Source organism: Lacerta agilis, chromosome Z (assembly GCF_009819535.1).
Source record: "Lacerta agilis isolate rLacAgi1 chromosome Z, rLacAgi1.pri, whole genome shotgun sequence".
Taxonomy (NCBI): Eukaryota; Metazoa; Chordata; class Lepidosauria; order Squamata; family Lacertidae; genus Lacerta; species Lacerta agilis.
The window spans coordinates 28,592,193-28,614,141 of record NC_046331.1 but is presented as its reverse complement, the minus strand read 5'-3'; the positions used below and the strand labels follow the sequence as shown (position 1 = coordinate 28,614,141).

The following is a 21,949-nucleotide window of genomic DNA, read 5'->3' as shown; positions in this document are numbered from 1 at the left end:
GAGAAACATCAAGCACTTGTTCTGCTTTCAGATGTAGCACTACCTACACTAGATTACTGCAGCACATTATGTGGGACTGCCTCTGAAGACAGTCAAGAAACTTCAGCTGGTGCAGAATTCGGGGGCAAGGTGGCTTGAGCATATTACACCAATCCTGGCCTGACTGCGCTGGCTGCCAATTAGTTTCCATGTTCAATTCAAACTGCTGGGTTTGTCCTAGAAAATTTTGGACCACTTCTTCCCATATACTCTAACCTAGACTCTGCAATCATCGTCAGAGGTCCTTCTTTGTGTGTTGCCTCCACAAGAGTTCCAGAGGGTGGCAACATGTAAACAGGCCTTTTCTGCAGTGGTTTCCCACTTGTGGAATGCTTTCTACACAGAGTCCTGTCTTAGCACCTTCATTACATATCTTTAGGTGCCACGCAAACCCCCTTTTCTAGAACTAGGACTTAGGCTGAGTAAATATCCGATGGTCTTTTAAATGGGTTTGGGGGTTATTGGTTTGTTTTATGTATTCTGTGTTCTCATTTTGTACTTCTCCATGTGACCTTCAGATGAAGGGTGGCATACAAATTTCATAAATAATAAAATTATAATAATACACCAAAGACCATTATTACTCAGGTAAAATATAAGGAAAAGAGCAAATAGGTACACATGAATTCACTTCAAGGTACACAGCAGCCCTTCAAGAAAGCACACAAGGGTCTTGGTGTTTTGATATATTTATTTGGGAGTGTGTACTATCAATGATCAAAAACCAGCTTCAACCACTACTATAATCAAAGTAACTGAGATACCCATACTTGGGATAATTAGAAAACCTCTGAAAAGTTCCCAGAAAAGTTAAGGTACCCCATATGACACTGTAATTTCTAATTATTTCTACTTCTCTAGATGCTTTTTGGGAGGGAACCCCCCCCCCAAATCAAATGCTTTTATAGCCATAGGGGCACTATCCTGTGCTCGTCTCCCCCCCCCTTTGGGGGGAATGTTCAAATAAATGTTCAAGTGTAATCAGGAAGCTTTCTATATTCCCAAGTACAAAGCAATAAGAATATAACAGCTAAAACAAAAATAAAGGCAGTCAATTTCTACCACTGAAATAAAACAAAGGCAAAGAGGTGGTATGAATTCAGAAAAATATCCCTGTTGCTCAGGTGCACTGATGCTAAAGATGAGTAGACTTTTAAGATCCTCCTGCCCAGCCAGCTGGGCTCTTGGTCCAACTACAGTGGTACCTCTAGTTACGGACTTAATTCGTTCCAGAGGTCTGTTCTTAACCTGAAACTGTTCTTAACTAGAGGTGTGCTTTCGCTAATGGGGCCTCTTGCTGCCACGCACCGCCGGCAAACAATTTCTGTTCTCATCCTGGGGTAAAGTTCTCAACTCGAGGTAACTCTTCCAGATTAGCAGAGTTTGTAACCTGAAGCGTTTGTAACTTGAGGTACCACTGTATTTCCCAAACCAACCAGTCACTGTTTATCAGTATCTTCACAATGGCTCAGAAGCACCCTTCTTTCCATGAGTCATCAGCAGAAACACTGGCCTTCGGAAATCTGTTGGGATACAAAGATTAAGTACTTTAGAGGAGTAGCCACATGCTACTGTAATAGATTAAGAGCCAACATACATGATTAGCACTTATGTTGCTAAAGTACAGCAAGAAGTTAATGTTTGAATGCTCTGCTGTATTAAAAACCTCCAAGCACAAAGAAAACTAGCTTTCTCCCCAAATGTGCTCAGGGCATCTGTTTTCTACACAGCTGCAAGAAAAACAGGTGTTAATGTGTTTTACTACATGTGCATGTGTTGGGAAGTTATAACTGAAAGGATGGTTCCAGAAAACTGATATGCAGCAAAATAGATGTAACACAACTTTCCCTACTACAATGTATACTGCTTCTCTTATATCCACCAAAGAGAAACATTAGGTATTGAGCAGTACTCTTATTTGTTCAATTAAAAGGGGGTGATTTTTCCCCGGGCATGCTGCACAAACATGGAACCTTGATTGTCACATAGGAAATCCAAGGTGATACAGTTGTTACCATATCAGAGAGCTCTACAGCTGAAATAAATATCAAAGTGAAAGTACATTGATTGGCTTTTAAAACATTCATGCTTCTCAACATCCCTGTAGCTACACAAGAACCAGGATTCTTCCCTATGCACTAGCATCAATTCTATACCAAACAGAAGGCCAACCTCAAAATAGATGGTTTAAGCACCATATATTTCACATATACCAAGCAATCTTCCTTTACTACAGCCACTTACTGCTTGTTGAGAAAAAGAATTATGCACTTCACCCAATAAGTCGGTTCAGAATTAGCAAAAGTAACAGCAACTCATGACTGTAATAACTCCCTAATCTCTTGCTGCAAGCACCTGCCCTCACATCCACCTCCTTGCTCATATTTGGCCTTTTTAAAAAAACAAAAAAACATTTATTCAAAAGTTACAATAAGCTTTGTCCACTGCCATATCACAGAATGATCAATCTTCAATCCCACATAATGTTTGCCTTTTCACATTTCATGGTTGAAGCAAAGAAACTTAACACACTGCCCCCTAAACTTGACCACTCAGAAGGAAGTTCCACTGAATTCTGATAGAGCTTCTGCATTTTCCTCAAAAGTTGAAGGAAATTATCACAATTTGTCCACAAATTTTGGTTGGCCTTGGTGAGCCAAAAAAATTGTGGATGCCAGGATCATATAACCACAAATCAAGCATTGCCTCTGATTTTGCACTGTGTCCCTGAGACGTCATGAAGTTGGAAACAAACTTCCATCTTGGAAGTGGACAGGAGGCAGAAGCTTGCTTTGCGTCTGTGCTTGCCAGATGCTCCAAGCACCTGGCCATGTAGCACTAAAAACAAGTTACAGTTTTCTTACCAATTTTTCAGCTGAGGAGGTAGGGGTCATTCTGCCCCACACTGCATCTCCAGAACTAGGAGAATGCCTTTGGACTCTTGCCTGACTCCAATGCAAATAATATTAGAAGCCAATAGTGCTATCCCAGCCAAGCCAACAGCACAGATACTTCTTAATTCTCGGCACAAGCCCAGAACATCCTTTTTTTTACTTTGCACTTAAAACTTTTAGCTCTTACCTCTTGGCTGGCTGTGCCAGCTTGCTCTTCAGGGAGGATGTTCCCCCAACGGACGTTCTACTTTTTGGAAGGGCATGTTTTGCTCCTGTGGCCATACTATTGCTTCTAGCCACCGAACTGCCACCACCACCAGAAGTTGGATGCTGTGTGGAAGACTGTAGCTTTCGAACTCTACCAATAGTACTGGCAAAACCAGCAGCTCTAACAGGCTGCTGTGGTGTTATGAGACTGCTGGCACAAGAACCTGCTTTCATTGGCTGTCGGACTATTAAGGGTGGCTTCCCAGCACCCGAGGAATAGCGGAGCTTACTTGGAGCCAGACCTTGAAGTGGGGTGGGAGAAAAGGCACAAGTGAGACCACAATTATTATTATTTTTTACAAAGTTTATATCCTGTCTTCTCAGGATTACAAAATTTAAACACCAACAAAACAAAACAAAACCAGGACACCCCTCCTGCCAACAACCCCAAGGATAGCCATTAAAGTTCATTCCTGAAAACTTCCCATTGGAGGAGAAGCTTCAATGCCATCCTAAAAGCAGACCGTGAAGGAGTCAGATACACCTCTCTTAGGAGGAAGTTCCACAGACTGAGTGACACAACAGAAAAGGCCTTGTTTTCATTCCTAATTATCAATGCAGCGACAGAAAGAAGTGCTTCAGAAGTAAAGCAGAATTCTAAAAAAATGCTTTATGGCAGAAGGCGATTGTTGAGATATACTGTTCCAGGCTGTTTAGGACCCAAGCATGAATTGATTTTAGACACAAAATTGGTAGCCAAACAAGTTGGTAAAAGTTGAGATGACATGTTCCACCTCCTGGCTCTAGACAAAACCTTAGCAGCTGTATTCTGGACAGCAGCTGTATTCTGCAACTGCATATAGAGCTCCTTACAATAATCAAACCAGGAGATGACAATGGCATGAATGAACTTCGGTCCAACACCCCCGGGAAAATGTACAACTAGTTTGCAGAGATGGATCCAAGAGCATCTCCAAGCTGTGAACCAGCTACTTCTCAGAAAGTGTAACCCCATCCAGAACAGACTGCATGTCTACTGCAAGATTATCATAACCCTCAACCCACCAGCACCTCTGTCTTACCTGTTTTTAAGATAAGTAACCAACATTCACCGAAAGAAAAGCTAACTTACTAGCCGATGGCTGATTGATTCTGGAGAGTCGACTACTGGGAACCTGCCGATCTGACTCCAAGCTGCAGCTGTTCCTTATAGACTCCAAGGAACGCCGACCTGTTCTAGCCAGGTTAGGCATGCTGTGCCTTAGCTCTTCTATAAGGGAAATGCAAAGAAAATGAGAAATCCAACTGCTTCCATGTATTCACTTACACAACCACTGCAGGCACTGTTATGATCTTCTCAAACATGATCGGATTCAGCAAGAGTATCACATACCTTCATTCCCAGAATATTTCAGCCTTTCCGGAATGGAATTCTGCACTGCTCTCCGGGAGGTGTGAATCCGTGTGCCTGTTGCCCTGCCAAAGTCTGTGTTTGTGGATGGGGACTGGCACCGTGGTGAGTTCAGTGGGGATGGTGAGTATCTGTGGCTACTATGATAGGAAAAGGAGCAGCCATCATCCTCATCCTCCAGACTGTATGTGTCAAAGTCCTGGTCACTGTAGGTGCCTTTGCGCAATGAATGCAAAGAAGCACTGGAACTACGACGGGAAACAGAGGCTGAGCTGGAGGCATAATCCTGGCGAAGACCTAAAGTATGGCCAACCACAAAGGATACAGTCATTGCTCATTGTTTTTTCCCAGAGTTCTTGCCTGACCTATCTTTGCTGAAGTTTCTACAATATGACCCACCATTGAACTACTAAACCAGACAGAAAACAAAGACATAATACACTGCACTGCTTGTCACAACCACAGTGGTGCAATCACAAATATTGTTCCAAACCCTAGAGATGACTTATTCCCATCGTATGTTCACATTTTATGCTACTTTTAAAACCTAGTTACAAACTGTACTAGGTACAAACTATACAAACAGTATTAGCACAGTGCTATATTTCTAGATTGGTGCCAGAACTCACCATGAATGCCTTCCATGTTCTCTTATAATGGCAATGGTGCCCACCTGAGAGGTGCCAGAACTGAGTTTCAGTGAATTCCAGCTGGGGGGGAAGCCCTGACTACACATATAGTTTTACAGTGATGTGTGTGGTCATTTAAAATGAATCGCTTGAATTTTAAATTGCAGGGAGGTTAACAAGACATTTGTTGAAACAACAACAACAAAAAGCATTTACACACACACACTGCATCTATTCTTTTGTTATGGATCTTTGCTTCCCCACTATTTGACTGGATTGTCTTCCAGTGGGGTAATATTGTTAACAAGCAGCCACTCAGCCCATTTGCTCGTTTAAGTTCTATTAAGAGGATAATTCAGGTTACTTTGTTTCCATTTTAAATCCCACCTAAGCAAAAACATTTTCAGACTAACTGCACAACAGCTCAACTGAAGATCCCAATATATAAGATGGACACATTTTTGCACCAAAAAACACTAATTTATGCCACAGCATTTGATGCCTCTAACCCCATGTCTTCTCAGTAACTTCAGAACTTTGAAATTGCAGTTGTGAAAGCAACACTCTGCAAAGTAGCTGTTTATATATTTACAGGCCATGACACCCACATTCAGGGCATAACAAAATTCATGAAGATTTCAACGAGTTTTTTAGCTGTGAAGTGCATATATGTATGAGAAACCAAAATGCTCCATATGTGTTTCATACACTGCAGCTAGTAAAAGACTTCTTTAGTTTACACAAGCTGGCGGAATTTTGCTGCACTTTTCACAAAGATACTGTTTCCAGGCCACGGACCCCAGGACTAGTTATGCTATTCCAACCTGTTCAGCAAACTATGTTTGCTGTCAAACTTATTTTCTTCCCCCAAATCAGCCTGTACACCTGACCATCACCTAAATTGAAAACGTGCTTTTGATCCAGAAGCGACTGCAATGAGCCTGAAAGAAGGTTTTACATTCATCAGAGCAACAGTAGTCCTTACACATATACTGTTCATATCATTTACTAGTATAGTATCAATATAATTTATTCAGCAGGGCTACTCAATTACCCAATCTAAGTGGAGAATTTATGTTACTGTGTTACATATAATGCGAGAAAACAAAATTAAAATGTTACATATAAGGAGAGAAAACAAAAGCAAAATGTTATTTAGCCTCTATTTGGGCAGTTTATAAATCTCTTGTAGGTGATAAGGTCCTAAAGTAGAGGAAAATAAATTGCTTTCACATACTTTCTTCCTGTAGACGGGCCATAACCAGCACATCTGTCAAGTCTTGCAGTTTGTATCCCATCGTGATAGAGTCATCTGAGGTACTGAGTTCACTGTCAACGGAAGACTGAGAGCTCAATGCTGAATGCACACCCAAATAACCTTTCGGAAGTGGTGGGGGAGAGAAAAGCCAAAATGAGGACTAGAAAGTATTCTTTAAAACTCACTAGTAGTAGCATACTAGGTACACAGCCTTGTTTGAGTCTAGTAATGAGTACAGTGACACTTCCTTATAAAGCATTCATGTTTACCATTAAGATTAATTAGCAATTACTTCTGAGTAAGAGAACTTCCTTATGTAACTAAATTACAGAGAAGGTCCACAAGTACTGTACAGAGTTTGCATTTAACATAGTTGTCATCTAGGGACACAGGTGGTGCTGTGGTCTAAAGCACCAAACTTCTTGCGCTTGCTGATCAGATGGTTGGCGGTTCAAATCCCCATGACGGGGTGAGCTCCCGTTGCTCTGTCCCAGCTTCTGCCAACCTAGCAGTTTGAAAGCATGCCAGTGCAAGTAGATAAAAAGGTACCACTGCGGCGGATAGGTAAACGGCATTTCCATGCGCTCTGGCACTCGTCACGGTTTCCTATTGCACCAGAAGAGGTTTAGTCATGCTGGCCAGCTCCCTTGGCCTGAAGCGAGATGAGTGCCACACCCCATGGTCACCTTTGACCAGACTTAACCGTCCAGGGGTCATTTACCTTTACCTTTTTACCTATTATTGTTAATATCCTGCCCTTCACTCTAAAGACTTTGGGAAGGTCACTAATTTAATGGCCCAATGGCATATAGTATCTAAGCAAGGGAGTAGGGGGGCAGGGAAAGGTCTAGGGCCCTTGAAAGAATTTTGGTGGAGCTACAGCTAGGCCTATGATAACCTAGTGACTCTCTTAACTGGCATCATTCCCCATTTTCCAAATAAGAAAACAGGCACTGTAAGTCGAAGGGAGATGTGTTTTAGAATTTTGAGTGAAATGTGTTCATACAATATTTGCAAACATGTTCTTTTTAAAATAAAAGGTACCCCTTCTTCTGGCTATGGCAAAAACAAATAAACCAAATCAGATCACCAAATCTTCACGCGTCAAAGCCTCCTAGATTGCAACAATCAAAACCTTTCTTGTCCTCTTGCTGGAGGTGGATTTAGGAGTCCTCCTCCATATTATCCCTTCATCCTCAATTCACACACTGTGGATTTAGGCTGAGTCCCAAGTTTCCTATAAGACATTTTCAGAGAGGAACACTTTTTGCCTGAAAACATCATAAATAATTGACTATTTAAAAAGATTTAAAAGTCCAATGCAAAAACAACTGGGCAAGAGAGAACAGCCCCTTTACTGTGTAAGCCCACTGCGAGTCCCCACAAAGATTAGCTTGTTTGTGGAGAAGGGCTGTCAAGTATCTGCTTTGCATGCAGAAGGTCTTGAGTTCAAACCCTGGCATCTTCAGATAGAACAGAATGCCTCCTGATCTGAAACCCTGGAAAGCCACTGTCAGTCAGTGTAGATAATATTGAGCTAGATGTAACACCTCAATATAAGGCAGCTTTCATTTATCATGTTCCCCCCCTCCTAACCCATCTTCTAGTTCATTTGTGACCTAAAAGGAAACAACCTACAGTCCAATATTTGTCAAGTTTCTTTGGTTGATTGCCCAAAGATATTCTTACTCATCATAGATAATCAGGTAAATGGCTACTAACCAAGCCCTAGGACACCTTAAGGGAAATACAGGCATACTCACAGACCAAGAACCTAAGCTAATTATATTACATGGTTCATATGTATCTAGGCAGGATATGCATTCAAGTCTAACCTCAGCAATCTTAATTGTCTCAGACTCTTAGACAAACAGCAGCCATCATGCTGATTTCATTGAAGTTAAGGCAATACAGAACTGAAACTACCTGAATAACAGAAGATTCAGGACAGACAAAAAGGAAGCACTTCTTCATACATCACACTGTTAAAATACAGAATTTGCTTCCTAAACACTGGTTATTTCCACCAATTTAGATTGCTTTAAAAAGGAATTAGGTACAGTGGCACCTCGGGTTACAAACGCTTCGGGTTACAAACGGTCGGGTTACAAACTCCGCTAACCGGGAAGTAGTTGCTCTGGGTTGCAAACTTTGCCCCAGTATGAGAAGGGAAATCGTGCGGTGGTGGCGTGGCGGCAGGCCCCATTAGCGAAAGCACGCCTCGGGTTAAGAACAGTTTCAGGTTAAGAATGGACCTCCAGAACGAATTAAGTTCGTAACCCAAGGTACCACTGTATTCAGAGGCATGAGTCTGTCTGTTGCTGAGGACCAACAGCAGGAAAGGGCTATTGCTATCATGCCTTGCTTGTGGGTTTTCCATAGGCATCTTATTGGCCACTAGTTATGTGGTCTGGTTAAGCTGTTGTCACCTGTGCATACTGGTCACACTACACTTTGGAAAACACTGTGGCCAATTGAAGTTTTCCCCAAGTCTAAGCAGAGAAACTCACATGCCCATTTATATATAGTCCTTTGACTTCAAATGTCAAGCTAATCCTCCCCCAATACAGAAAGAATTTTACACATGCAAGTTAAACAACAAGTCTTCATACAAACCATGAAGAGGCAAAGCAGCAGAGGGAAGTCCTGTAACAGGAGGCTTCATCAGGGCTCTATCTTAAAGACCAATCAAATGCCCCAGAAATGAAATGCTCAGTTGTGCTGGGAGGTGGACTTTTCTCTCAAGAAATAAAACTTTTTAAATTCCCCAGAATTAGCACAAACAAGCAAAGAGGTCTAAACAAGCAGCATTAGGCAAAGGCAAGAAAAAGAACTAGGCAATCACGTTAAGCCTGAAGATACCAAACCAGTCTCACCTCTTCCTCCCCGACTCCCTCATGCATCTCCCACCTCCAGTCCTCTGAAAGTGTCCCCAATGCCATGCCATACCTGAGCTGCCACAAGTTAGTAGCGGTTTGTTAGTTGATTTGTAGTACCCGGGTATATTTAGTGCATTGCTACAGGACCCTGTGTCTGTATTCAAGTTATGCACACTTGAAGATTCCAGTGGACCGCAATACAGGGATTTCCACCTACTGGCTAAAGGAAAATACAAGAAAGCCATGTAACTTTACCAAGTTAAAAAAGATATGGACAGAAGGAATGACAGACTGCATTTGCATGCATTACATGCCAAACACACTCACCCTGAACACAATACAAACAAATCATTTGATTACCAACAGTTTAAAGTGTCTGTAATATAGAAAAAATTAAGAGAGATCTCAGTTCTGCATGCAGGGTTCTCTCCTTGGCTTAATACTACATGCCTGCAAATGTTAAGACAAACAATGCAATTGCTTCTCCCTCAGCTTATAACGCCCTCCCCATATACACCTGAGACAGCATCAAAAATATCAGACAGAAGGAGAGAGAGTGCTTCATGCATTACACTGAAATACTAATAGTGTTTCCTCTTTCCATGCTTCCCAGATAATATATAGATAGGGTAGATGGGATAGCTCCCTCATGTAGGAAGACAGGATAATTTCGACCTCTACGTCATCCTGAAAGTGAGGATTTAAATGATTCACAAATATCATTTTGTGGCAATCCTGAGCAGCAAAGCTAGCCTCAGTCTAGCACAGTTAACATTTATGCTGGTAAAGTAGCTGGCCTTCCCAAGCAGGGGCAGGGAGCTTTGCTTCACATCACCCAATGTGTTACAGGATAATAATATACAACATACATTGTGTATACTAAAAATCAAACATCCAAGAGTAATCAGTGTGAATCAGCTATCCTGCTGATCCAGATACAGGCGGAGTAGTCCCATGAAGCAGCCATCTGTGGACTTACAGGGATGAGGGAAAATAATGTTGTCCTTCTCTTCTCAATGCTCTCCTAAAGCATTTTCATTTAAAGTGCATTAAGAAGTTTTGAAAGACATGCTGCAAATAACAGCCATAAAAACCCAGCATGAATAGTCCACAGGTACTTGGCATACAGACATTTAAAATCAAAGACAGATTTCCCATCATTAGTTGCAGCTAAGATCTAAAACAAGTTAATGTTGAGAGTTCAAAGAGGAGTGGTGTTATTAGTGCAGAGAACAATCAAGCCTTATTCTGAACCATCTTGTCCTTGAAATCCCTCAACTCAGAATGGTACCTCATGATACAATGGGCATTTAGATTCTTTGAAAGCTAACTGAATGCCTTCTAGAGAGACCAACTCAGCCATAAAATGGAAATGGGTAGAAGCCTGAACAATATAACACATTTTCAGGTGGTCTGAATACATTTCCAGTGTCTGAATACAGGCTTATTTAATAGTTCAAGACAAAATGATTACAGTGTTCACCTTACACATATTAAGAGCCATTTTGAAAATAGTAAGATTAATATTTGGCCACCCAGTAGTAGACAATTATACTGTGTTTCTGCCTCCCTGAGCAGGCTGATAGATGGCAAGTGACAAAACTAGGCTTTGGAGGGATGTGTATCTCTGCACTCCACCAGTCATCAGAGCCTTGCCAGTATTCTGTTGCTGGCTGTATGTAGGCTAACAAAATCCTGGTGCTTTGGTGCAAGAGGAGATCTGTGCAAAACAGAAGTCTGAAGGGCTCATTTAAAAATAGGGTGGGAATTCTTTACTCCCCTATAACCCAGGCCTAAAATGGAGCAAATGAGACTTTTATTACTTTTTTTCCACAGTAAGCACAACACTTCTGAAAGCATGTTTAAAACATATTGCTACCACAGCTAATACATATGGACGCAACTTTTATTTTCAAGATCAAAGCTAGTAAAATTAGCAATTACAACATGGCTACCAACTTGACTTAACTGCTGAACAAGCAACAATAAGAGTATTGCAGACTACATACAAAACATTTTTTCAGTATTTGAAGCAGAAATGCAGACTGCCACTGCAACATACAATTATCTATGTAGAACACATCATCTGAATCTTCTTGCTTCTCACTTGCCTCAGACCTCTATTTTCTGCATTATGATCAATGTATGAACATTTTCACACACCAATGAGCAAACTGAAATGTGTGAAAAGTGTTGAGATGCTTGTTAAAATACATGCAAATCTTCCAGATACTGATTCTGAGTTAAAGGACAGATTTTGATTTGCATTCCAAAGGTAAAGGGGTAAAGGGACCCCTGACCATTAGGTCCAGCCGTGTCCGAGTCTGGGGTTGCGGCGCTCATCTCGCGTTACTGGCCGAGGGAGCCGGCGTACATCTTCCGGGTCATGTGGCCAGCATGACAAAGCCACTTCTGGCGAACCAGAGCAGCGCACAGAAACGCCATTTACCTTCCCGCCGGAGCAGTACCTATTTATTTACTTGCACTTTCAACGTGCTTTCAAACTGCTAGGTGGGCAGGAGCTGGGACCGAGCAACGGGAGCTCACACCGTCGCGGGGATTCGAACCACCAACCTTCTGATCAGCAAGCCCTAGGCTCTGTGGTTTAACCCACAGCGCCACCCACGTCCCTTGATTTGCATTCTACCCCATCCCAATAATATTTATTTTAAAATAGCACAATTTAATCAAGAATTTAATTCTTTTAAACTTGTAACTTAAAAAAAACTTTTGCCCCTGCAGTTTTTATATTGATGTATTTATTATTATTTTGTTCCATGATGCCTACAAGTTTTAAGAGAAAGTTGCCATATAAAGTTTATACTTATCATAAGGAGGCTAATCATCCACCTGCTATTACTTGCTATGAATGATGGGAAACTGAAGTCTTCAATATTATTATATAGTGTGTAGACAATTAACAAGAAATCTGATGGACTAAAATAATTTACTTTTGAGTAGACATGAATAGAATTAGGATCCACAGGAGATTCATTTTTCAGAGCTCTCTAAAAAACCACTCTCCTGTTTGTGAATAAGAATTATGAGGTTTACATAATGATTTTAAGTATAGATCATAAAGCCCTACTTTTGTTTACTACAATATCAATGGCTTTAACATTAACAATTGTTAGCAGTCCTGGGCTAACTGAGTCAGATATGATAATAAGTATTAATTTTCCATATTATTCCCCTACTTTCAAAAAATAAAATTATTTGGGGTACGGGAGCTTTCAGCTGCATCCATAGCACTGGACACATCTGTAACAGTTATCATTATAACAGTTTTGTTATAATTTTGTTTGTTATACTTTTAAACAACTAAAATACATCACACAGTGATATGTTATGATTAATTATCTTTATTCTGAAAAACTGTTTGAAGCAAATACAGTATCAAAAATTCAAGAAAATGTTTATTTATGGTTAAAAGTGATTCTCTATTTGACATGAAGTTACCAAAGCTGTTTGCTTAGTATCATCATGAGAACAGACATCATCCACTGATGAAGCCACCTCAGCCCAAGTATCATGTACACCATCTTACCTCTGGCAAGCTTAGAAAGATTATCTCCATGGCACCCTGCCCAGCCATTAGTGCTAATGCAATGTGGTTTAAGCTCTGGCAAGAAAATGCTAAAGAGCAAAACAAGAGATCAAGGTACCAAAGCTCTTTGAACTAAATTCAATTGCAAAATTCCAAATACCACCTATGGAAGGAGCAGAATTGTCCAATCAAATTTAATTCTGCAGGTGCTTTGAGAACTTTCATGGTTTATCTGCTTGGTAATTCTTGTGACAAACCAAGGCCTCAATCCTACACTCACTTTCCAGGGAATAAGTCATATTGAACTCTATTGCACTTTCTTTTGGGTAGACATAGACAAGATCACACTGACAATAATAATTTTGACCCTTCTGGGGTTTTTTTCCCTCAGCAGCCATACAACACAAAATATTAAAACACCCTTTCAAACACATTCAGCTCACCTACCTTGGTCAAGTCTGCTAATTAGGGTACGGCAGGCTGCCTCCATCTCAGGGCTAGGATTGTCTAACACGTGCCTACACCATTTCAGGGGAGACTCCTTTTCATCTGCTGGTATTTTTCTTGAAGACACATAGAGCCTTAAGCAGAAGGAGAAAGTTTAACATGCTGATTCAGTAAATAGTTATATCAGTTTGTTTACCTTTACAGCCTGGGTAAGCTGCTGAAATAAGCAACATGAAATATATACAGTATGTATGCCCACCCCAAATAGAAAACTTCATTTATTACACTGTAAATAGGGGGTCAGTGTTCTTGCAAGGTCAGTTAATAATTTTTGTATTTTATTTTTTTTAATTATACTTGGTGAATTAGATGGTTCTGGTGGAGTCCAACAAACAATGGTGCTACAGCAAAAGAAGCCATCCAGCAGCAGCTTTTACTAACTTGAACTGCTTGTGGTTAGAGCAGATAAATTTTGCTGAATACATTTTCAGTAAAGTACTCAAAGAAACCCCTTTTAACAGTTTTAAAACAGAGTTCCAAACTTGGAAGATTTTGAGTTACTCATTCATACAGCTTAAGAGGAAAAAAACTGACACTACATCAAGAAGGATGGGAAAAGAAAGTGTTGCGATTTACAAATTTCATTGTTTAACTTCTAAACAAGACTGGTTCTTTAGCCAAAGAAAGGGTAAAATCATGGTTAACTAAAAGGGAAAAGTCCTAGCACAAAACAAAGACAAGCCCCTACTTTAAGGGCTGAGGAAGTCTTCCATTTTATTCCAAATAGAAAAAAAATACTAATATTTTTCTTACATTTTATAAGATCTTGTTCTGAAGCAGAGTACTACTGTATAAACACATAATGCACTTTTATTTCTGTATTCCAATAAATTTTTTATTAAAAAAACTATATTATGTTAGGATATCCATAACAGGATATGGTTACACCACAAAAAGCAGGTATGCCACAGTGCTTTAATCACTAGATACCAGCTTCAAGTGCAGAAATGCAGAAATGATGCCTCTACCTCCGTTTCTCATTGGTAAGTCTGCCACACTTCACTCACAAAGGCTTGTTAGTGAAAAACAGAATGAACAATTAAGATGGAACTTCCTAGCACTTATCTTTAAATTTATTGGAATGCAGCAGGTGTGACATTCCTTTAGAGAATTAACAAGATCCATGGCTATATGAAATATAAGTCCTGCCACAAATTATTAGGTAACTATCTATGATATTGACATATGAGCATTAACTACAACCAGAATCATGACTCACTTCCTGAGTAGCCACATACAGCTTTAGATAAATGAATTCTCTATTCTCACAAAAATTCAAGGTGTATACAACTAACATTCAATTCCCAAATACCTTTCCACAAAAAATATAAATACACAAGTCTCCACAGCAAGCATATTCCAGCCAGAAAAAATGACATAATTTATTTCTAATGAATAGCTGGATTCATGCAAAAAAAAAATTGAGGCTGATCTAATGGTTGTATGTTTAATGGTTGTATGTTGTATATTTCTTTTTTGTAAGCTGCTTTGGGACCTAGATGGTGAAAAGCAGGATACAGGTTTTTAAAGTAAGTAAAACAAAATAGAAACTGCTCCAGAAATTTGGTCCAGTTCCCTCCTCCCTTGATAGGCATAATTTTGAGTGACTTACCAGGTGTCCTCTTCATCATCAGCATTCTCAAGTTCTAACAGCTCCACTTCATCCAGAGTTGTCTCATTAAAGAGGTGTTCTACCTCTGCATCCCCTTCGCTCTTTCTCAGCGGTGGCTCAATACCTGTGGTGAAGTCTTCTACTAGCACTGTGCTGCCACAATTCCAACTAGACAAGTCATTGGTATTAGCATCACTGTTCTGCATTTCTGTATTGCTCACAAATTTCGGGTTAGGAGGCTGTTCCCCACAACCACTGCTACAGTTGTTCTGTTCTGTGGCCTCTACATCCTTTTGCAAGATGTCATCAGTATCCCCTGCTTCTGAACTCATTTTACTCAGCGCAGAGTGTAAGTCTGCCACTATCTGCAATTCCTGTTTATCCATCAGGGTGTTGATGCTATTATTCATTTCCATCCCATTGACCCTGGAATTGCAATTATCCACTCCAGCGCCAGCTTGGTTCAACAGTTTTGCCTCTGGCACACTTCGAAGGCTTCTAGTTCTCAACTGCTTATTCTGGAGCTCAAGTCTCCTCACAAGTTCTTGCAATTTCCGCACCTCTTCCAGCTCAGGGCCCACTTGATCATCCATTGGTTCAGTATCGGGACGCATCACAGAGTTCTCTGCTGAGCCCTGGCTGAGTTCAGTTCCAAGACTGTGGTCTGGCTGAATTATAGGGGCACTCCCAGGGACAACCATCTTCATGGAACCCCTGAAGAGACTTGCTAGAAAAAGAGATCATAGAAGATACCTGTTAAAAAATAAAGTAAACATACCAGTTCTTTTAACAATTGAATGTCTTCAGGGTAATGGTGCAGAGCCAAGCCTTAATAAAATCTGAAGGCACTTATCTGCAAGGGTAGTGCATGTTACTTACAATGGACATGTTGACATGAACTAAATTTGCCCAGCAGCATCCATAATCACTACTATGGGAAAGGCATGTCATTGTTCATGGTGTAAGCAGATAGCCATAATGAACACATACAAAATAAGTAGAGTGCTCTATAATCTTCCCAACTTCACATGGAGCTGCCAAGGCAAAAGTGGTTTCAGGAAGACAGTTTTAGATCTGTGAGGTCAATTTGGAAAGGACATGACCAACTCAAACTTGCAAAATTCTTCTGAGCTAGCAAAAAAGAACCGCACACAATATTTACCTAAGTCTGTGCCAAATGATAGATTCGGAGACAAACTACCATGGAATTGATATTTCAAGTATAACTTGAATTACTGCCAGCCAGCATTAAATTTCAAGTGTTTAGGATTTTTGTAACCCAGCTTTTTCAATGGGGAGAAAAAAGACTGAATGATATGGAAAGTCTTGTTAAATATCTGAAACACTAATATTAGAGGGAAGTTCCTATGTTGTGCAGCAGCTGCATTACCATGTTCAGTAGATAAATTCTGCAATTAACTGACAGCTTGGTTACATACATTGTGTGTGCACAAACATGGGAAAATTACTTATTGGAGGCAAGAAACAAAGCAAGCCAGTAGCTAATATTGGATCATGAAAATGCAGGAGAGGAAACTGCTTCTTTCCCAATTGTTTACATTGGAACAGTAAACCATACATTTATTTCTGCAGGTTTTGGTAACAAGTGATCACAGTGAAAGAGAATTAAGGACATAAGCAGTTTACTTAAAACTAGATGCATGGAACTGACCATAAGCAACTTTTTACTATACTTCCCCCACTCCAGCAATTTGGCCTGACAAAAGCCAGTGAACTTGGGCTTCAGTTTACATAGTATGTATGTTTGTGGAAAGACAATTATACACACACACACACACACCTTTTTTGGCTCAGTACTTTACTTCAAACTGAGTGGTTATGTTGACACATGGAAGGGTGTATACGGAACCACCTTTGTCAATTAACTTGAAAGTGCACGAGACACACATAAAAGTACAGAGTGATGCCAATAAGTATGCACTAAGTCTTTCATTTAAGTCGTACCCAATTACAGATGATGAGCACAAAAAAGGAAGCAATGAAAAAACTCAAGACTCTCTGGGCTCTATTATTAATGTCGTACATGGGACTTATTAGTAAGGCTGTTACAGAAGTCTTAAGGTGAACAGGTTTCTCTGCTCACATTTACAACTCTTGGGAAGCAAAATAGATGTCAAAGCCCCTAAAGCAGGGGTCAGCAAACTTTTTCAGCAGGGGGCCAGTCCACTGTCCCTAAGACATTGTGGGGGGCAGAACTATATTTGGGGGGGAAATGAACAAATTCCTATGCCCCACAAATAACCCAGAGATGCATTTTAAATAAAAGCACAAATTCTACTCATGTAAAAACATCAAGAAGGCCCCACAAATAACCCAGAGATGCATTTTAAATAAAAGGACACATTCTACTTATGTAAAAATACGCTGATTCCCAGACCGTCCGCAGGCAGGATTTAGAAGGCGATTGGGCTGGATCCGGCCCCTGGACCTTAGTTTGCCTACACATGCCCTACAGGAACCATCATATAAACTGTAATTTCCAATTAAATACATCTGTAGGGGAGAAATATCTGCCCCGATTTTGAGCCTATAACACCCTCCCATAAAACTGAATTTACTATAAAGCCAGCTAACTGGCCTATAATTTTCTGAATTCCTCCCGAATCCCTTTTTAAAAAATAGTATTATACTGATCACTTTCCAGTCCTCAGCTATGGAAACTGATCTTGGGGACATACTACATATATTTGATAGAAGATCAGCAATTTCACATTTGAGTTCTTTAAGAACTCTGAGGTGGATGCAATCTGAACTCTTGTCATTTTTTGTTTTGTCAGTAAGACCTAGAATTTTGTCTCTTGTAACCACCATTTGCCTGAGTTCCTGTTTTTTCCTGTGAAACTTAGTTCAGGCATAGCGATCTGCCCTACATCTTCCACAGTGAAGGCAGGTGGCAATAATTCATTCAGCTTCTGTGCAATATTTCTTTGTTTAGCTTACTTGTGACTCCAACTGCCTCTCTAGTCAGCCTGCTTTTACTAATGTATTTGCTTTTAGTAATCTTTAGTAATCTTGTGTATTCTGCAATGAGCACTTCGAATTCTTTTTTATCATCCCTTATCATCTGCTTGTGTTTCTTTTCCCAAAGCTTGTGTTCATTTTTATTGCCTTCTATGGAAAGTTCCATTTTCTAAAGAAAGCGTTTTTTACCCATAATATATTCCTTGATTCTGCTCTTTAACCACACTGGAATCCTCTTGGCCTCAGTCCTACCTTCCCTAATCTGCAGTATATATTCTACTCATGTTTCTATTACTGTGGTTTTGAATATCTCCCAAGCATTCTGGGGAGACCTGACTTTCTTTATTTTCTCATTCAAATCATCTTTCCCTCTTATGTTTGTGTCCAGTCTTAGACCAGAAATGAGCCTACTGTATATCATACAAAACTGAAGGAAAGCCACTTGTAGTAATGTAACATTTTCTTTATAAAAAAAAAGAGTTCTGTTAAAGTATAATTATCGTTTCCCAGTCACTATTTTTAGCCCTATTTCAAGCAGGCTGCTGCAATTAAGCAGAAAGTGGCAACCATTATCTCTAAACTACCCATGAGATCAACTGAAGCTCCAAGCATCCATCTCCCTCTCTCTCTTTTTTCCAGGAGAGCAGTCAAGTTCTTACCAGCATAAGTGTCAGAGCAAAACAGAGCAAAAGAAGCACCCTGGTCAGGATAGATGATCTTACAGGCTGAAGAGGCGTTGCATGAAGCCCTGAGGAGAGAAAGATACACACAACCACGAAAAGAAAGAACAAATCAATTGCCAGAAGAAGCAGGATCTGGATCAAACAACAGAAGCACTTAATGTCTAAGGAGGGCCTCTCTACTTGTGAATGGAGGCTGGTGCCCCCTGCCCTAAAAATGGGGTTCCTTTCTAAGAGAACAAGAGGGACAGATAGATGAACAAAAACCTAATCTCCCTTTCTCCAAGCCCTTAAAAAAAGAAAGGTGGGACTCTCCTCAGGAGAAAGAATTGGGCAAAAAAGCTTGGGGGGGGGCCTTTCCCCAAAACCCCCATGAAGGCAGCCACCGCCAGAAGGGACAGATAGGTGGGTGCCTTCCCCCTCCAGTCTTTTTTTTAATTATTATTATTATTATTATTATTATTATTATTTCATTTATTTAAAGGATGACCGGGAAGGGTGGGGTGGGGGGAGAGCAGCAGTTGCTGAGCAGGCAGGGAAGGTTTTGTATTAGTAGCAGCAGTAGCAGCAACAGACACAATATGCACATCCTTCAACCAAAGGTGAAGAGGAGAGAGGGAGGGAGGGCACCTGCTATGGGACTTACACACTCCTCCCCACACATTTCCCGAGGCAATTGAGTCAGGTCCGCCCCCCCCCCTTCCCTACCTGGCTCCTCACCGGAGAAGAACCTCCGAGGGGATCGTCCGCTCAAGGGAGATGTGGTAGGTGGGCGCGAAGGGAGGGAGGGCAGGAGGGATGGAGGAGGCCCCGGGGACCCAAACTGAGCCACGAAGGCTGCAGGAAAGAGAGCGAGGCAGAGACAAGAGAGCGAGAGAGGCCGGGCTTAATTTCAGGGGAAATTAAGGCGGGCGGGGGGGGGGGGGCGTTCCACCGAGCGACCGTTGCCAGACCCTTATCATTGCCGCCTCCGCCTCCTCCACTACCACCACCACCCGCCACATCCCCGAGGGCGCGCTCATTACCTGCCACACACACCCCACACGCGCGCCTCCTCTCTCTCCTTCCAGCAGCGACCGTTTGCCGCCGCTGCTGCTACTGCTTTTTCGCTTAATGTTTTTTCTTTCCTTTCCTTTTTTTTTTTGGTTTCGTCCTCCTGTGGCTGATTGGCTACGTTGGCAGCCTCATTTGCATATCTAAGTCCGGCCGAGCGAAAGCGAATCAGGGAGGGGGCGGGGTGGAAGCGGTGTGTGTGTGTGTGTGTGTGTGTGTGTAAAAGTCCCGCCCACCTCCGGTTTTTTGGAAGCCTCCTGACGGCGCGCGTGTCCTAAAGGTGCACCGGTATATACTGTATCTTATTTTACGCCTGTACGTTGATAGCTGCAAGGAGATTTGGGGCAAAGAAGGGTGGCTTAGTTAAGGCAAGGCAAGGAGTTTGCTTTGTTGGGCGGGAGGTGCTAGGTAGATTGTGGCTGATGCGTTAGAGTTAAACGGGGGGATGGGGGACGGGACGGGACGGGACGGGGAGCTGCCCTGCCAATATCGGTGTGCCCTCGCAGCCTCATGCCCCATCTGCGCTACACAATAGATGAGAGGAAGCAGAGCAGAGCAAACCCTGATGGCCACGGAGCGCGAAAGGTGTTGAAAAGCAAACTTTTCGGAGTTTCTGGTCCATAGTCCCTCCTGGCTTTGGAGGCGCTAATGAATCTCTTTGCCAAGGGTGCAAGGAAGGGAGCCAAGGTACGCCTCTGTATCCCACAATGCTCAAAGTGGCACTACATTAGGGATGCTCTGAGAAATTTAAATGGTGGCTGGATCCAGCCTTCTTGTGGCCCATGGCAGGCAGCAGCAGTTTGCTGTACCAGGACACTTGTAGCTACCATGGGCATAGCCAGGATTTTTGTTAGGGGGGCAGGACTTGGTTTGGGGGGCAGAACCAACATGATTGGTCAGTTAAGTATTTCTATTGTTTTATTTGATCTGGGGGGGGGGCAGCTACACCCATGGTAACTAACCAAGGATGCCAGGTGGTTAGGTCTGCTCTATGGTAGAGCATCTGCTCTGCTTGTAGAAGGCTCCAGGTTCAAACCTCAGCATCTCTAGGTAGGGCTCAAAGAGACCCAACTGAAATCCTGTGGAGTGACTGCCACTCACAGTTGGCAATACTGAGCTAGATGCAGTTCTGCCTGTGCTAATTGTTTTAATTACGGTATTCCAAAGTCTTATTCCCTAATTGTTTTAATTATTGCAAAGTCTTATTCCTTATTTCTATCAAGATGCATGCCACTTGAATTGATTGCTCTTTTGCTTGACATAGGGTGGGTTGGAAAGAAGAAGACTCACAGATGAGCTAGCCTGCAGTGAAAAAGAGAGAGGTGACACCATCTCTCCCTAAAACAGGGGGTGGGCATCCTAAGGCCCATGGGCTGGATGCGGCCCAATCACCTTCTCAATCCGGCCTGTGGATGGTCTGGGAATCAGCATGTTTTTACATGAGGAGAATGTGTCCTTTTATTTAAAATGCATCTCTGGGTTATTTGTGGGGCCTGCCTAGTGTTTTTACATTAGCAGAATGTGTGCTTTTATTTTAAATGCATCTCTGGGTTATTTGTGGGGCATAGGAATTCGTTCATTTCCCTCCCCCCCCCAAAAAAAAATATATAGTTCTGCCCACCACATGGTCTGAGGGACAGTGGACCGGCCCATGGCTGAAAAAGGTTGCTGACCCCTGCCCTAAAAGAGCACATAGAATCATTGAGTTGGAAGATACCCCAAGGGTAAGCTAGTCCAACCCCCCTGCAATGCAGGCATCTCAACTAAAGTGTCCCTGACAGATTTCCCCTTTGCTTAAACACCTATAAGGAAAGAGAGCATGGGCACAGCCAGTTGGGGGGGCAGGACTTTTGTTAGGGGGGTAGAACCAATGTGATTGGTCAGTTAGTTAAGTATTTCTATTGTTTTACTTGATGGGGGGCAGCTGCCCCCCTGCCCCCCCCAGCTAAGGGAGTCCACTATCTAAACAGCTGTTACTGTCAGAAAGTTCTTCCTGATGCTTAGTTGGAATCTCCTTTCTTGTAAACTGAAGCCATCGGTTTGAGTCCTAATCTCCACCACAGCAGAAAACAAGCTTGCTCCATTTTCCATGTGACAGCCCTTAAGATATTTGAAGATGGCTCAGTATAAAGCAGTATAATACTGACTCAGTATAAGACAGTTTCCTGTGTTCCTGTGCTGGCAAGCCTCTTGAGTGCCAGCTTTAAAAGGGTATTTGTCAAAATCCTGGAGAATAAGGTTATCGGTGGTT

General features: G+C 41.7%; 1 protein-coding gene across 2 annotated transcripts; it reads right to left on the bottom strand.

Annotated features, from left to right (window-relative positions):
- Nucleotides 1-1,426: 1,426 nt before the first annotated feature.
- LOC117039923 (SLAIN motif-containing protein-like) lies at nt 1,427-19,686 on the bottom strand. Of its 2 annotated transcripts, XM_033137312.1 has the most exons (9): nt 19,671-19,686; nt 14,984-15,736; nt 13,312-13,445; nt 9,388-9,537; nt 6,418-6,558; nt 4,534-4,848; nt 4,273-4,410; nt 3,121-3,442; nt 1,427-1,562 (listed from the first exon to the last, which is right to left on the bottom strand). In XM_033137312.1, exons 2-9 carry the CDS (start codon nt 15,688-15,690, stop codon nt 1,508-1,510), a joined length of 1,962 nt encoding a protein of 653 aa, XP_032993203.1. In that variant the 5' UTR covers nt 15,691-15,736; nt 19,671-19,686; the 3' UTR covers nt 1,427-1,507. The 2 variants fall into 2 exon arrangements, with proteins under 2 accessions (XP_032993203.1, XP_032993204.1); XM_033137313.1 differs by lacking the exons at nt 9,388-9,537; nt 19,671-19,686 and having other exon boundaries at nt 14,984-15,912.
- Between the last annotated feature and the right edge of the window lie 2,263 nt (nt 19,687-21,949).

Excerpts from the sequence above, each read along its gene's own strand:
- LOC117039923 (XM_033137312.1), bottom strand. The coding sequence starts at position 15,690 with ATGAAGATGGTTGTCCCTGGGAGTGCCCCTATAATTCAGCCAGACCAC. Across the intron at positions 9,538-13,311 it reads AATTAGCAGACTTGACCAAG|CCAGTAGGTGGAAATCCCTG; the intron begins GTAGGTGAGCTG and ends ATTTTCCTTTAG. Across the intron at positions 6,559-9,387 it reads ACTAACTTGTGGCAGCTCAG|GTTATTTGGGTGTGCATTCA; the intron begins GTATGGCATGGC and ends CACTTCCGAAAG.